The following is a 17,547-nucleotide window of genomic DNA, read 5'->3' as shown; positions in this document are numbered from 1 at the left end:
AGGATTGGTCACTCAATCAAACCCTTGTTTTATTCCTTTTTTCCCCTGATGCCATGTTCAGGGACCGGAAGTCAGACAGAAGTAGAGAACATGGCGTCTCTCCCGCTGAGAGGGGACCTGTACAGGACCCAGTATGTAAAGCCGTGATGATGCGTATGAAGTCATCCATTTTAAACGCAGTGTTTCTCCAGAGGAGTGAGAGGGCGGTGGACAGCACGGTCCAGCAGGCGGAAGGGCAGTCTCTCTCAGTACCTTATCTTCCCACAGGCGTCCATCAGCTCAAACACATCCTCACTGAAGTCATTATACTGCAGGCTGAGAGATAGATGGAGAGGGAGAGATGGGTAGAACGAGAGAGAGATGGAGAGGGAGAGGAGATGAGAGAGAGGGACTTTAGAGAAAGCGTGTAAGGTCCTATGCTGACCACACCCCTTCGTTTCCAAAACAGTGTGGTTATGAGTAAAGCAAAAAAATAAATCTAAAACTCATTATGATAGCCATGTTTCACACACACACACACACACACACACACACACGCACGCACGCACGCACACGCGCACACACACACACACTCACACACATTCACACACACTCACGCACACACACACACTCACGCACACACACACACACACACACGCGCGCACGCACACACACACACACGGGCCATTTTACTCTTTACCAGTCCTGTGGGAATATTTTCCTGCCAGCAAAATTGTGATCTTAATTCTGGGCATTTTACTCCCCAGTTTGAACTGGCCAATCAGAAGTGTTTACTCCCCAGTCTGAACTGGCCAATCAGAAGTGTTTACTCCCCAGTCTGAACTGGCCAATCATAAGTGTTTACTCCCCAGTCTGAACTGGCCAATCATAAGTGTTAATCCCCAGTCTGAACTGGCCAATCAGAAATGTTTACTCCCCAGTCTGAACTGGCCAATCATAAGTGTTTACTCCCCAGTCTGAACTGGCCAATCAGAACTGTGGTCACCATGTACTCACTTCAGCTCCCGAAGGGTGCGGCTGTCCTTCGCCATGGCGACCAGGGCGGGAACAACATCGTCGGTCAGCTGGTTATTTTTCAGCACCAGACTCTTCAGACCGCTGGACCTGACCGCTGCACACAGCTCAGCCACACACCCGTCCGTCAAATCCACCATCTCCACACTACAGAGAGAGAGAGCTGTCAATCAACCCCACCATCACCACACTACAGAGAGAGAGAGCTGTCAATCAACCCCAACATCTCCACACTACAGAGAGAGAGAGCTGTCAATCAACCCCAACATCTCCACACTACAGACAGAAAGAGCTGTCAATCAACCCCACCATCGCCACACTACAGAGAGAGAGAGCTGTCAATCAACCCCACCATCGCCACACTACAGAGTGAGAGAGCTGTCAATCAACCCCAACATCTCCACACTACAGACAGAGAGAGCTGTCAATCAACCCCAACATCTCCACACTACAGAGGGAGAGAGCTGTCAATCAACCCCACCATCGGCACACTACAGAGAGAGAGAGCTGTCAATCAACCCCAACATCTCCACACTACAGAGAGAGAGAGCTGTCAATCAACCCCAACATCTCCACACTACAGACAGAGAGAGCTGTCAATCAACCCCACCATCGCCACACTACAGAGAGAGAGAGCTGTCAATCAACCCCACCATCGCCACACTACAGAGTGAGAGAGCTGTCAATCAACCCCAACATCTCCACACTACAGACAGAGAGAGCTGTCAATCAACCCCACCATCGCCACACTACAGAGAGCGAGCTGTCAATCAACCCCAACATCTCCACACTACAGAGGGAGAGAGCTGTCAATCAACCCCACCACCTCTACCCTACAGCATTATTACAAGACATCCCTAATCCCCACGGGGCTCTGTGTTATTAGGGGACATCCCTAATCCCCACGGGGCTCTGTGTTATTAGGGGACATCCCTAATCCCCACGGGGCTCTGTGTTATTAGGGGACATCCCTAATCCTAATCCCCACGGGGCTCTGTGTTATTAGGGGACATCCCTAATCCCCACGGGGCTCTGTGTTATTAGGGGACATCCCTAATCCCCACGGGGCTCTGTGTTATTAGGGGACATCCCTAATCCCCACGGGGCTCTGTGTTATTAGGGGACATCCCTAATCCCCACAGGGTTCTGTGTTATTAGGGGACATCCCTAATCCCCACGGGGCTCTGTGTTATTAGGGGACGTCCCTAATCCCCACGGGGCTCTGTGTTATTAGGGGACATCCCTAATCCCCACGGGGCTCTGTGTTATTAGGGGACATCCCTAATCCCCACGGGGCTCTGTGTTATTAGGGGACATCCCTAATCCCCACGAGGCTCTGTGTTATTAGGGGACGTCCCTAATCCCCACAGGGCTCTGTGTTATTAGGGGAAGTCCCTAATCCCCACGGGGCTGTGTTATTAGGGGACATCCCTAATCCCCACGGGGCTCTGTGTTATTAGGGGACATCCCTAATCCCCACGGGGCTCTGTGTTATTAGGGGACGTCCCTAATCCCCACGGGGCTCTGTGTTATTAGGGGACATCCCGATGGGCTGGCACTCACTCCAGGTGTTGCAGGGTGCAGGCAGGGTCCCGCAGCGCCCCCCACAGGTGTGTGGCCCCGGCGTCTCCCACCTGATTCAGCCCCACCTCCAGCTCCTTCAGCCGCGAGCCCGGGGTCCGGAGCAGAGCCGCCAACTCCCGAAACGTCTGCCCCCCCAGCTCACAGCGCGTCAGCCTGCAACACAGAGGGGGCGTGAGCAGAGCTCTGTGTGGTTAGACTGAATCACTCTCTCTGGTACCTGAGTTTCCTTGGGGTGCAGTCTGCTGTTCTGAGCTCTGTGTGGTTAGATTGAATCACTCTCTCTAGTACCTGAGTTTCTTTGGGGTGCAGTCTGCTGTCCTGAGCTCTGTGTGGTTAGATTGAATCACTCTCTCTGGTACCTGAGTTTCTTTGGGGTGCAGTCTGCTGTTCTGAGCTCTGTGTGGTTAGATTGAATCACTCTCTCTGGTACCTGAGTTTCTGTGGGGCGCAGTCCGCTGCTCTGAATGTGCGGATGAGCTGCATGACCCCAGCGTCCCCCAGCTCGTTAACGGACAGGTCCAGCTCCGTCAGAGCGCGCCCTGCTGTCTGCAGGGAGTCCGCCAGGTCAGCGCAGCAGGCGTCCGTCAGATCACAGTCCATCACACTGCCACAGGAGGGCAGCAGGGAGGCATCAGAAAAACAAGAGCCAGACCACCAGGACACACCCACCTGAGCCCCACCCACCTGAACCCCACCCACCTGAATCCTACCCACCTGAGCCCCACCCACCTGAATCCTACCCACCTGAGCCCCACCCACCTGAACCCTACCCACCTGAATCCTACCCACCTGAGCCCCACCCACCTGAACCCCACCCACTTGAACCCCACCCACCTGAACCCTACCCACCTGAATCCTACCCACCTGAGCCCCACCCACCTGAACCCCACCCACCTGAACCCTACCCACCTGAATCCTACCCACCTGAGCCCCATCCACCTGTGTATAGTGTATAGTGTGTGTACCCTTACCCCAGGCCCTGCAGGGGGCAGTGTGGGTCTCTCAGGGCAGTGTGTGTGTGTGTGTGTATAGTGTATAGTTACCTCAGGGCCTGTAGGGGACAGTGTGGGTCTCTCAGGGCAGTGTGTCTATAGTGTATAGTTACCACAGGCCCTGTAGGGGGCAGTGTGGGTCTCTCAGGGCAGTGTGTGTGTGTATAGTTACCACAGGGCCTGTAGGGGGCAGTGTGGGTCTCTCAGGGCAGTGTGTGTATAGTGTATAGTTACCACAGGGCCTGTAGGGGGCAGTGTGGGTCTTTCAGGGCAGTGTGTGTGTGTGTGTGTGTATGTGTGTGTATAGTGTGTAGTTACCTCAGGCCCTGTAGGGGGCAGTGTGGGTCTCTCAGGGCAGTGTGTGTGTGTATAGTTACCACAGGGCCTGTAGGGGGCAGTGTGGGTCTCTCAGGGCAGTGTGTGTGTATAGTGTATAGTTACCACAGGGCCTGTAGGGAGTAGTGTGGGTCTCTCAGGGCAGTGTGTGTGTATAGTGTATAGTTACCACAGGGCCTGTAGGGGGCAGTGTGGGTCTCTCAGGGCAGTGTGTGTGTGTATGTGTGTGTATAGTGTATAGTTACCACAGGGCCTGTAGGGGGCAGTGTGGGTCTCTCAGGGCAGTGTGTGTGTGTGTATGTGTGTGTATAGTGTATAGTTACCACAGGGCCTGTAGGGGGCAGTGTGGGTCTCTCAGGGCAGTGTGTGTGTGTGTGTGTATGTGTGTGTATAGTGTATAGTTACCACAGTGCCTGTAGGGGGCAGTGTGGGTCTCTCAGGGCAGTGTGTGTGTGTGTGTGTGTATAGTGTATAGTTACCACAGGGCCTGTAGGGGGCAGTGTGTGTGTGTATGTGTGTGTATAGTGTATAGTTACCACAGGGCCTGTAGGGGGCAGTGTGGGTCTCTCAGGGCGGTGCACAGGCAGGCCAGGCCGTGGTCCTTCAGGTCGTTGTCCCTCAGGTCCACAGATCTGAGCACTGAGCTCCCAGAGCACAGCGCAGAGGAGAGAGCCTCCATGGACATGCCCGTCAGCTTACACATCTGCAGCCTGCACACACACACACACACACACACACGCACACACGCGCACGCGCACGCACGCACGCATTCATAGACACAAACTGCCATGTGAACACATTACAGTGTACTATATAATACAAGAGAAATGGGGTAAACACACTAAGCACTGTGCTGTGTGAAACACCACTCCAGGAGAAAGTGGAAATGCAAACTGGCCCTGGTTTTATTTTATCCCACTGCTGCAGGCTGAGATGCAGGGGCTGTAATTATGGGCTCTGTGTTATTTAAAGCTGTACGCAAGTACAACCACAACTGAGCAAACAGCCAACGATTAGAAAGTTTGGGCTGTGTCTGTGTGTGTGTGTGTGTGTGTGTATAGTGTGTATGCGGGTGTGTGTGTTTGTAGTGTGTATAGTGAGTTTGCGTGTGTGTGTGTGTATAGTGTGTGTGTATATAGTGTGTGCATGTGTGTATAGTGCGTGTGCGTATATAGTATATAGTGTGTGTGTGTGTGTGTGTGTAGAGTGTGTGTATATAGTGTATAGTGTGTGTGTGTGTGTGTGTGTACAGTGTGTATAGTGTTTGTAGGCAGTCCTACCCCAGCTCCTGTAGCTGGCACTGGGGGCTCCTCAGTGACTGGCTCAGCTGTACCAGCCCTGCATCCTTTATGTCATTCCCCCGCAGGTCCAGCAGGTGGAGCTGTGAGGAGCACAGAGCGCTCGCCAGGTAGCCACAGCTCACCTCCGTCAGCCTGCAGCATGGGACCCTACAGACACACACACACACATGCATACACACACGCACATATAAACACACGCGCACACATGCACACACACATGCACATATAAACACACGCGCACACATGCACACACACACGCATGCACACACGCAAACACACAGACAGACAGACAGTCAGAGACAGGGAGAGGCTCTCGCTCTCTCAAATTCAAATGTGCTTTATTTGCATGACAAGAAACTTGTGTGTTAAAAGCAATGGCATATCTCTCTCTCCCTCCTTCTCTCTCCCTCTGCCTTTCTCTCCCTCTCTCCCTACCCCCCCTCTCTCCCCCTCTCTCTCCCTCTCTTCCTCCCCCTCACTCTCCCTCCCTCCCTCTCTCCCTCCCTCCCTCCGTACCTCAGTATCTGCAGAGCGCTCCCCACCAGTCCGGCGCACAGACTCTGGGCTCCGCGGTCTCCCATGGGGCAGTAGGACAGGTCCAGCTCGCGGACGGCCCCACGCTGGATCCCGGCAGTCAGGGGGGCGTAGGACCCAGGGCAGAGGCTGCTCTGGGTCAGACTGCACAATGTGGAGAAGTGGGGGGTCCCCAGGCAGAGGGGTCACTCCAGATCAGTGCTCAACGAACTTTAAATGAATACTTTAGCTAGCGCACAGCTCTGTGTAAATTAACCCAGGCTACTTTAGCTAGCGCACAGCTGTGTGTAAACTAACCCAGGCTACTTTAGCTAGCGCACAGCTCTGTGTAAATTAACCCAGGCTACTTTAGCTAGCGCACAGCTGTGTGTAAACTAACCCAGGCTACTTTAGCTAGCGCACAGCTCTGTGTAAATGAACCCAGGCTACTTTAGCTAGCGTATAGCTCTGTGTAAATGAACCCAGGCTACTTTAGCTAGCGCACAGCTGTGTGTAAACTAACCCAGGCTACTTTAGCTAGCGCACAGCTCTGTGTAATTGAACCCAGGCTACTTTAGCTAGCGCATAGCTGTGTGTAAACTAACCCAGGCTACTTTAGCTAGCGCACAGCTCTGTGTAATTGAACCCAGGCTACTTTAGCTAGCGCACAGCTCTGTGTAATTGAACCCAGGCTACTTTAGCAGATTGATAAAGTGTTTTGACATTCATACAATAATCCCCTTAATAAAACTAGTGATAATAATCATTTTTTATGAATGTGCTCCCTGACTGACTCACATGATCTTCTTGGCGACGATGATGGCGGGCAGCAGGCGACGGGCCACCTCCTCCGACAGGTTTTTAGTGCAGTACAGATTCAGCTGCTCCAGCTCCCCGCAGCACGTCGCCATGTAGCTCAGCGCCGCTGAATCTTGGACACTCAGGCCACCGTAGCTGAGCCCCAGACGCGCGGAGGGCCCCACGGCCGCTACCGCCAGAGCGGCGTCCTGCCGCTGCTGCAGCAGCCGGAAGGCCCGCAGGTGGCGCTCTTTGTGGTAGGACTGCACGGCCTCCTGGGTCATCTCCTTCAGCCAGGCGGTGAGCTCCAGGGCGCGGTCGCTGTCGAACTTCCCGACGGCGCCCTCTAGTGGTGCCCTCTGGGAGGGGTCGCACAGCCCCGCCAGGAAGAGCTCCAGGAGGTCGGCCTTGCCGGCGGCCAGCTCCAGCAGGTCCGGCAGGCCGCCCCTATCCCAGCAGCCTCGGTGGTAGGCCACAGCCAGGAGGAACTGCGCCAGCTCGGGCGAGAGGAAGGAGCAGGAGCGCGGGCGCAGGAAGTCCCGCAGCGGCGCCGAGGCCTGGGGCGGCGGGAGGCCGAAGGCCGCCACCTCCTCCCGAGAGCAGCTTCCGGCACCGCTCAGCACCGCGCCGGCGGCCATCTTGCCCAGCCCTGTGAGCAGGGCGGCGGCAGGCTCCGCCCCCACCGCGTGTCGCTGGAACAGGCTGGCGGTGGCCTGGGCGAACACGTGGGTCAGCGTTTTGGGAAGGGCCCGTCCGGCTGCCCGCGCCTCCCGGTACACAGAGCACAGGGTCCAGCAGAACCCGGGCAGGCGGGCCAGGGAACAGAACCCCAGCGTCTCCTCCATGTGCTCCAGAACCTGGGCGGCTTCCCGCGGGTCAGGGAAGAACAGGCGCAGGTACGCCCCCCTGCCCTCCTGAGAGAGGCCCTGCACCTCCACGTGCCCCCCCTCGCTTTCGGACAGGGGCTCCAGAGACGCCGGGGGCCTGCAGGTCACCAGCACAGAGGCCCCCGGGAGGAGGGTGCCCCTGAGCAGCCCAGACACCAGCGCAGAGAGGGGGGCTGGCTGGTTTGGGTCGCTGCAGGGGGGTGCAGCTCCAGGGAGAGGGGATGGCTGGTTTGGGTCACTGCAGGGGGGTGCCTGGTCCTGGTCCTGGTCAAGCCCATCCAGCACAAACAGCAGGGCCTGAGGTTTCTGGAACACCAGGTCCATGGAGGTGCTGGATAGGTGGGGGTGCTGCTGGGACAGTAGGTCTGCCAGAGAGCGCTCCCCCGTCCCGGACCCTCCCTGCCCCGTCCCAGAGCCCAGCTCCCCCAGCGGCAGCGGGAACAGGAAGGCGAAGCGGGTCAGCCTCACCCCAGAGGCCCAGTCCGCCAGCAGCTTCTGCAGCGCCGTGGACTTCCCCGCCCCGGCCGAGCCCGCCACCCTCAGCACCCGGCTCTGCGCCAGCGCGGCAGTAACCACGGTAACGGCGTCCTGCGGCCGCTCGCCGTCTCCCACCCCCGCCCCGTCAAGGTCCTCGCCTCCGCCCGCATCCAGGGCGACGTAGCGCCCACTCCGCAGCACCTCCCTCGGGCACTGGCCCCCAAACAGGGAGTCCGGCCGGGGGTCCAGGCTGTAGGCTGCCATGGCGTCCCTGTGCAGGGTGTGGAGGCCTGTCCCAGAACAGAGTACATTACACGCCCACGCTCGTCTCACCTGACACACACATCCTTACATCGCTCTGTTAAGGTGTAAGATCGCAAATATGTAATTAGAACAACATTCTAATGATGATGTAATAATCACTAATGGTTATTGAAAGCAATGGAGTTTTAGAACGCTAATTTAGAATTTTGAAGAAACATTCCAAAAAAAAACAACTACTTTTTAAAGGGTTAAATTGGCGAACTAGATAAGGAAATCTGCAAACGATTTGCCAGTTTCATTTAGACCAGAGAGGTTTTTGTTTAAAGCATTCAAGATTCTTGACTGTATCTGTATTTATTTATTTATTTATTTATTTATTTATTTATTTCGGCAGTGATTAATGTCTAGAGCGCTGTTAAGTGGCATAAGTACAGTTTAGATGATGAAAAGGATCATCTGTAGATTCAGTACTGAAGAGACTTTAATTTGGAGACAAATGCAAGTTACAAAATAACTTTATTACGTTGTGGTTACTGTTACTGCTCACTAGTCGAACCAAACTGTAAACCAAAAAAAGTAGTTAAAACACAACTTGCATTGGTGAAATGCATTAATTAATGATGCGGATGCACCACACGATTACTTATATATTGGGTATTTTCCCCAACATAAAACGAGACAAGGGCGTGTCCGCAATAAAAACGTGGTGGTTCGGTGTAACACGATTTAACGTTAAACGGGATACGTCTCGCTCACAGCATTAGAAAAGAGTGTAAATGCTAATCTGAATGGCATCTGTCCCGGGCTAAAGTGTCAAATCTTCGACCCAATACCACAGCGCGAGCAGAAATGAATGACGTGCACTTAGACGAGGAGTGGGTGGCACGGGTAACTTGTTTTTAATATCCAAACGAAAAATCGGCGATAATTCTTAATTCTGAAATTACTGAAAGCTATATGAATAATTGAGGATGGCGTTAAAAATATCTTACGGTGCAGAGGTGTGCCGACGAGATCCCACGGAGCGCTCATTGTTTTTCTTCTCAAGGAAACTTTTTTATGCTAAGGTCTTGAATTCTTAATTCAGTAATGATCTGCAACAATACCCAGGTCTTACGAGAGACTACACGCAAACGTAGGCTATTTGAGTGACTGTAGATCCGCTGGCGAATTTAAATGGCGCAATACCTGAATTAAAAATCTAAAATCGCAGACGCAAAGCCACTTCAGATTTGCCCGATATTCACGATAATCGCATACCCTGCTCGAGGTAGCAGTATGTGGTTAATTCGTTATTGCGCTAGGTATGTATGCAATGTAGCCAAAAACTGAGCAACTTCCTCTGCGTATTTGCGACTCCGGTTTACGCCCCGTCATTCCGGAATCATGCTATGGAAGGGTCGACCGTTGCATTAGCCGAATTAATATTATTAATTTGCTCGTTTTGCTTCTGAAGCTGAAATAAACTTCACAGAGAAGGAGTAGCTTTGGAGCCCACGTCTCCGGCGCGGGCGAATGGAAATGTGAAATATTTCTTCTCTGGAAAGTATATTTGCCTCTGAAAGATAATGGGCATGACAGCATGTCTCATTTTGATTCCCAAGCGTTCGGTTGTTGCCGTGCTGTCATTCAAAACTGTATGAACAAGCCCCCAGTATCTTGTAAAACCTGGTCAGCAGCTGGTTTACGTAATACGCAACTTTGGTGTCCTCTAGGTGGCGTTGCGAACGCTAAAATCTAGATTAGAATGGGACCACGACAAAGAGTTCCAGACCAGCCGTTTTTAGAGCGATTGGTTAAATTGTGTTACAGTTTGTAGTCCTAAAACCAAAAATATTTCCTTTTTTGAGCCATGGGTTCCTTCGTCAGATTTCCAGTGCATTTTCCCCATATGGATTTCGTTTTTTTTTTTTTTTGTTGCCGAAAATAAAGTCTGTGCTGAACGTGAATTTAAGAGATCTCCACGTTTTGTTCTACGAGATAAATTACACCAATCAATATCACCCACCCTGCATTTCGAAGCTGTTACCTGCTTTTAAAAAGTAAGTTGCTAACAAATTGCTATATTGAAACTACAACAATGGTCGCTTTCTGGCAACCGCCACTCAAGTTTCCATACTAGCCCGCCTGCACGCGACAACCGTTGTAGTTTCAACATAGCAACTTACATTACATTACATTACAGGCATTTGGCAGACTTATACGCAACTTACTTTTTAAAGCACATAACAGCTTCTAAATTCACGGTTGAGATATTAATGGGTGTAATTTATCTAGTAGAACAACACGTGAAACAGTCTTCGACATACGTTAACCACAGACCTTATTTTCGGCAGAAAACGAAATCCCTATGGAAAAAAAGCATTAGAAATCTGAAGAGGGAACCCATGGCGGAAGAAACTTCCGGGTTGGCCTACAAAAAGTCGTAATCAAAGGATATGACGCCACAGAATTTATAGCTAGAATCGAATCGAAGCAGGTTCCCGGGCCAGCTTCAAAATAAAAGCCTGTTTAGTGGTTTTGATGTTGATGACTATCCCTGGGATGGAATACTGTTCAGTAAACACAGGGGAGGACAGAATTTCAGATTACTGAACAATAATTGCTCGATTGACATTTTAAGAATAGAATGTAATTTTGTGCATTTGTAGGGGTTAAACTGAATCTTTATTTTCGTAGGATAAAGACAACGTGCAGTAAGATTTGCGTCTGTGCGTGTGGCGGAGCTGCCTGTCCCACCTGCAAAGAAACGCATCTTCATATCAAAGCGAGCCACGCTTTAACATGAACACTGATCGCGCAATCGTATCAAAACGAGCCAGGCTTTAACATGAACACTGATGCACTGATGGATCGGGCAACAGGGGCACCAATATTTATGCCCACCTGTTGGAGATAGAAAATGATTATTTGTGAAAACAAAACCTTTTCTCTGACCAATGTTATTAATATACATTTCATAGTTATAAAAGAACATAACGCTCCCATTTGAGCGTACAGTAGTACTTTTTTGTCATCTTTGTCAAGGGTGTCAATAATTCTGACTCGCTGAATATGTGTGTTTGTGCGTGCGTGTGTGGTTGCTGAAATGGTTGGGTAAATGAAGGACAAAATTATAATGAAAGCAGGTGCTTCCAGGTTTGTGTGATTACTGGATTAATTTACCACTCAGCATCCCAGCATGCTCTAGGTCAAAAAGGCAAGGCTGAGATGGTCAAAGCAGTAACACTTTGATATTTATCATTTATATTGTGTTATTGTATAATACAAACACACTTTTGTGACCTGCATCCCTTCATGGCCAGTAAGCAGGTAGGGAAACCTACAGCAATTTACCTCGGCCCACAAGTTCCTCCTATCTAAAACTCTCGAACGTGCTGCGTCCAACCAACTTTCCTCTTTTCTTTCTAAACATAACCTCCAAGACCCTCAGCAGTCTGGTTTCAGACCCGGTCACTCGACGGAGACTGCCCTGCTCTCCGTCACTGAGTCTCTCCACGCAGCACACGCAGCATCCCGTTCATCTGTCCTAATTCTTCTTGACCTCTCAGCTGCCTTCGACACCGTTGACCATCCTACACTTCTGTCTTCCCTGACAGAATTGGGAATTTGCGGACCAGCCCTCAACTGGATTGCGTCCTATCTCTCCGGCCGCTCCTTCCAGGTTGCCTGGGCCGGTGCAGTATCAGCTCCTCGTCCCCTCACAACTGGGGTCCCTCAGGGCTCTGTCCTTGGTCCCCTCCTCTTTTCTCTGTATACTAGGTCCCTTGGCCCTGTTATTGCCGCCCATGGCATGTCATATCATCTCTATGCAGATGATATTCAACTTTTCTACTCTTTCTCTCCCACAGACACTCAGGTCCCCGATCGCATATCCGCCTGCCTGAGTGACATCCAGAGCTGGATGACCAAACACCAGCTCAAGCTCAACACAAGCAAAACGGAACTTCTCCATATTCCTTCTCTTACCTCTCCCACTTCTCATCTGCCCATTTCTTTAGGAGTCACTCCCCTACACCCTTCGCAGAGTGCCCGAAATCTTGGAGTTGTGCTGGACAACAGGCTGGCACTCTCTGAGAATATCGCGGCAACCACCCGGTCGTGCAGGTTCATCCTGTACAATATCCGCAGAATAAGACCACTCCTCACCAATTATTCCACACAGCTCCTGGTCCAGGCCATGATACTGTCACGTCTGGACTACTGCAACTCCCTCCTGGCTGGCCTCCCAGCATCAGCCACCAGACCCCTTCAGCTCATCCAGAATGCAGCAGCACGTCTGGTTTACAACCTCCCTCGTGACTCCCACGTCACTCCCCTCCTCATCTCCCTCCACTGGCTACCAGTGCAAGCTCGCATCCGGTTTAAGACACTGGTGCTTGCTTTCCAAGCAGTCAAGGGGTCAGCTCCTGGTTATCTGCAGAAGATGATCAGACCCTACAAGCCGGCCAGATCGCTCCGATCGGCTACTACAGGGCGGCTGATTCCTCCCCCTACACGAGCAGCAACAAGGTCTCGACTCTTTGCAGTTCTGGCCCCACGATGGTGGAACGATCTTCCAGTGGAGGTCAGAACAGCAGAGTGTCTGAGCACCTTCAAACGGAAACTCAAGACGCACCTCTTCTCTGTATACCTCTCTCCTCTTCCCTAAACCCTCTCCCATAACTAAAAAAAAAAAAAAAAAAAAAAAAAAAAAATTTTTTGGTTCAGACTATCTTGTTTCTCCTTACTGTATGCTACTATAGTAAAGGCTTTTTATCTACATTTTATTCAATGGACTTAAGTGGACTTGATCCTGAGTTTGGTTACACTGTTGTAAGTCGCTCTGGATAAGAGCGTCAGCTAAATGCCTATAATGTAATGTAATGTAATGTAATGTTCCTCTCCTCACCACTAGGTGTCAGTAATGCTCTGCAGTCCCATTGAACAGTGGGCCGTGATGCTGGCTACCGTCCGGTGCATTACAGCCCTGTGTGGACGCAGACAGGATCCACTTGTTTGGTCATAACCTTACCTGACCTTGGGTACGTGAACATGCTGGGGTGAGCCATGTGTCTGGCAGTTCCCCAGATTCATATGATGACCGCTGAGATACTGGAGGTCATTGGAATGCAGTGATAGTTTCATTCTTCTGTCCTCGTGCAGCCAACATTGCATGGAGACTCATACACAATGGAAGCATGAAGTGAGAATTCTAAGAATTCACGCATTACTGAAGGATGCAGGAGTTATAAGAGGCATGCATAAATAGTCATGTCTGATATGGATGTGCTGGTACAGTAAGTTCTCAGTCCTTTTTTTTGAAAACAGCAACTAGGCTTCCTCCATTTTGGAGACAAGCCTCTTTCGTTTCTCATTTGGGAACGAGCCCTCTATAGATGGAAGGAATTTATCCTGTGTGTTTTTGTTTTGTTGTTTTGACCGAAGAATCTCATTAGACTCGTTTTCTGAAGATTCCGAAATGTCAGACGCCTTCATCCCCCGTTTGACAGGGTGCTGCGGCTCCTTATCTGTGTTGGGAGGGGTCGCGTTAAAGATGGGTGCTGACTGAACCCCAGCCGGTTGGACTGGGCTCCCTCTGCAGCTCTGCCTAAACCCTCAACCCGGCGCTCCCAACCTGACCGTCCTGTCCTGCCCTAGTGGAACTGGTTTAATAATCCCCTCCCCCTCCCCCTCCCCCTCCACCTCCGCTGATGTGTGGTGAGCGTTCTGACACAAAATGGCTGCCATGCTTCACCCAGGTGGGGATTGAGGTGGCATGTTTGTCACTTCAATGTGGAGCGCTTCTGGTTGTGAAAGGTGGACATATCAATGCAGTGATATGCAATGAGCCTGAGAGAGCAGTGCAGACCCAGAGAGAGGCTTTTCGATTTGGATATTTCAGGCATGGGCATCATTTTTAGCTGTTTTTTTTTCTGATAATTTCTATTTTAGGGAATGTTTTCCATTTCACAGCAGTTTCAGGTGATGGGTGTGTGCTGCTGCAAGGCTGCTGCAGGCGATAGCATGGGCTCTCAGTCCTGAATGTGCTCAGCTCAAAGATGTCCTGATGGCAGCGCTAAACTCATACATCATCGGCCTTGAGTGCAAAATATTTTGTGAGACGAGTTTGTTGACACCTCCACTTTCTCACTCTGTGAGATTCTGTGTCTGGGGTTGTCCAAACTCTGGGGGTTGTTTAATCATAATTCTTTGCATTTTTGAGTGGTCTGTCTCCCATGGCAGAATTGTCTGCGTTTTGTGAGATAAAGTTGGCGGTATGTTCAGCTGTCGATCCCGTCAGCGCTTATCAGCTCTGCTGTGTCTGCTCAGGTGTGGCTTTCTTCCGCCCACTCAGTCAGGGCGTATCTCCGGTAAAATAATAAATAAAAAAGGGGAACACATTCTTCAAACTTTTTTGCTCAGATTTTTGTCAGGGTTCATTGCAGTGACCCGTGGCTTCTTCTGATGAATTTCATGTGGAAAAACCTGTGCAGTTTTTCTGAGGAAAAATGCACGGACACACCTATGCTTATAGACAATGATAATCTCCTTGGAAGAAGTTCTGGTGAACTGCAAATCGGTGTAAACAAGCCGTGTGATGTTCAATGTCTGTTTTCACTCAGTTAGTGAGACTGGATGCCAGCGGGCAGATGTAAAATGGCGGTTAAATAAGCCTTAAATGAGCCGTTTCCTGCTGTGAGCAGAGGGAGGATGGCATGAATGAGAAGAAAGACGATGGGAGTTGGCAGAGGACGGCCCAGAGCATTATGGGTAGAGGTGGTCCCCTCATAATCTGGCGAACTGTGTCACGGCCACAAGGCTGGTCAATGTGGAGTGATGACGCACCCACTTTTACGCCTGTCACAGACCAGTGTTTTTACTCATTAAATTACCAATGTCAAAAAAACTTTAATTACTATCCCACTATATCGACCTCCTTGACTGACATCAAAATGTTTGGTGGGCTACAGTGCCTTGAAAAAGTATTTTCCCTCTTCCAGATTTACTCTATTATTGCGTATTTGGTTTCAGATCTTTAGACAAAATGTAATATTAAACAAAGTGAACCTGAGTAAACATGAAACATTAAAAAAAAATTTATTTCATGAAAAAAGTTACCAAACATGAATATCACCTACGTTAAAAAGTAATTGCCCCCTTAAACCTCAGAACTTTCACCACCTTTAGCAGCGATAACTGCAGCTAAATGCTTCCTAAAATTTGATAGCAGTCTTTTGCATCGCTGTGGTGGAATTTTAGTCCACTCGTCTTTGCAGAGCTCCTCTAATTCAGACAAATTGGTCGGCTTTCGGGCATGAACTGTGTTTCAGGTCCTGCAACAGCATTTCTACTGGGTTCCAGTCGGGACTCGCCACTCCAGAACTCAAAGAAACGTGTGTCTTTTCAGCCATTCAGATGTGGACTTGCTTTTGTGTTTTGGATAAATGTCTTACAGTATAACCCAATTTCACTTCAGTTTCAGCTCACAGACAGAGCGGGATTCGTGATTCCTTCAATAATAGCGAGTCATCCAGGTCCCGAGGCGGCAACGCATCCCCACACCTTCACACTCCCACCACTGTTGGTATGATGTTCTTACTGTGAAATCCTGTTTCTGCATTCCGCCAGTTATAATGGAACCTGTGTCGTCCAAAAAGTTATACTTTTGCCTCATCTGTGTATAGAGCATTTTCCCTAAAGTATTCGGGATTATCCAAGTGCTATTTTTAGAATCCACTTTTTTTGCAAATGGTTAGCAGAGGCTTCCGCCTTGCTTCTGTGACGTCTGTGCAGAGAGTGCAGTGTGTCTGTGCAGAGAGTGCAGTGTGTTCTATCGCCAGCTCACAAGCAGCGTTTCTGTGTGATGAAGGAGTGATGAAGGTGGTGTCTGAGGTCATGAGTGAACCGGTGTGCAGGTGGGCAGGGTGCAGTGCGTGCGCTTTATGGTGCTGCGCATGGAAGCCTGCATGCTGCCTGATGCACGGTGCATGGTGCATGCCGCATGCCGCATGCATCACTGGCAGTGCTTCCTCAGAGCGTCGCTCAATGGCATCTCTATGGACATAATTACTGACTCCAAAAAGGACTGGGATTTTTAAAAAAATTTTAAACTTGCCCTTTGAGATGCACCAGGTCTTTATAAATACTTTGAGCGCAGTTACTGCATTACTGTCATTGCTGAGCGTGTCAGATCCTAATGCATCTGTCTCTATTTTGAGACTGTATTACACTACATGAATTAATCAATGTAATCCAGAGTGATGAGCGATGAGAAACACAAGCACATTCAGCTGATTAATAAGTAAACGTCTCTAGAATGCTAATGCAAGTTAACCATGCCAACCAAACACCAGAATACATGTTCTAAATACAAACATATTTACGTCTGTGACAAGCCACAGAAATGCAGAAAGCTGTGCACAGAACCGCAGGAGTAAACGCTCGGGTGGATGGTGTGAGGAGACTGGGTGAGGGTGTGAGGAGCCTGGGTGAGGCTGTGAGGAGACTGGGTGAGGGTGTGAGGAGACTGGGTGAGGGTGTGAGGAGCCTGGTTGAGGCTGTGAGGAGACTGGGTGAGGGTGTGAGGAGCCTGGGTGAGGGTGTGAGGAGACTGGGTGAGGCTGTGAGGAGCCTGGGTGAGGGTGTGAGGAGACTGGGTGAGGGTGTGAGGAGACTGTGTGAGGCTGTGAGGAGACTGGGTGAGGGTGTGAGGAGACTGGGTGAGGCTGTGAGGAGCCTGGGTGAGGGTGTGAGGAGCCTGGGTGAGGGTGTGAGGAGACTGGGTGAGGCTGTGAGGAGACTGGGTGAGGGTGTGAGGAGACTGGGTGGATGGTGTGAGGAGACTGGGTGAGGCTGTGAGGAGCCTGGGTGAGGCTGTGAGGAGACTGGGTGAGGCTGTGAGGAGACTGGGTGAGGCTGTGAGGAGACTGGGTGAGGGTGTGAGGAGCCTGGGTGAGGGTGTGAGGAGACTGGGTGAGGGTGTGAGGAGCCTGGGTGAGGGTGTGAGGAGACTGGGTGAGGCTGTGAGGAGCCTGGGTGAGGGTGTGAGGAGCCTGGGTGAGGCTGTGAGGAGACTGGGTGAGGCTGTGAGGAGACTGGGTGAGGGTGTGAGGAGCCTGGGTGAGGGTGTGAGGAGACTGGGTGAGGGTGTGAGGAGCCTGGGTGAGGGTGTGAGGAGCCTGGGTGAGGGTGTGAGGAGACTGGGTGAGGCTGTGTGGAGACTGGGTGAGGGTGTGAGGAGACTGGGTGAGGGTGTGAGGAGACTGGGTGAGGCTGTGCGCTAGGCAGCGGAGGTAGCAGTGTGGGTTCCGTTCAGGATCGGGACGGGAATGCAGACGATGTCGCTGGGCCCCTTTCTGGGGATTTTGGTGCCAGAAACATTGCACGGAGCAAACAAGG

The 17,547-nt window shown here is 51.0% G+C and overlaps 1 protein-coding gene across 3 annotated transcripts; it reads right to left on the bottom strand.

Moving 5' to 3' along the window:
- Nucleotides 1–4: 4 nt before the first annotated feature.
- LOC118208512 (NACHT, LRR and PYD domains-containing protein 12-like) lies at nt 5–10,002 on the bottom strand. 3 transcript variants are annotated; one of them, XM_035383261.1, is made up of 10 exons: nt 9,159–9,982; nt 7,674–8,192; nt 6,539–7,625; nt 5,744–5,905; nt 5,207–5,374; nt 4,463–4,636; nt 3,029–3,202; nt 2,578–2,751; nt 997–1,161; nt 5–315 (listed from the first exon to the last, which is right to left on the bottom strand). In XM_035383261.1, the coding sequence occupies exons 1-10, from the start codon at nt 9,196–9,198 to the stop codon at nt 246–248; spliced, it is 2,733 nt and encodes a 910-aa protein (XP_035239152.1). In that variant the 5' UTR covers nt 9,199–9,982; the 3' UTR covers nt 5–245. The 3 variants fall into 3 exon arrangements, with proteins under 3 accessions (XP_035239152.1, XP_035239151.1, XP_035239153.1); XM_035383260.1 differs by having other exon boundaries at nt 6,539–8,192; nt 9,159–9,983; XM_035383262.1 differs by lacking the exon at nt 5–315 and having other exon boundaries at nt 1,087–1,161; nt 2,649–2,751; nt 6,539–8,192; nt 9,159–10,002.
- Between the last annotated feature and the right edge of the window lie 7,545 nt (nt 10,003–17,547).

Source organism: Anguilla anguilla, chromosome 11, assembly GCF_013347855.1.
Source record: "Anguilla anguilla isolate fAngAng1 chromosome 11, fAngAng1.pri, whole genome shotgun sequence".
Taxonomy (NCBI): domain Eukaryota; kingdom Metazoa; phylum Chordata; class Actinopteri; order Anguilliformes; family Anguillidae; genus Anguilla; species Anguilla anguilla.
This window is presented reverse-complemented; position numbering and strand designations above follow the sequence as displayed.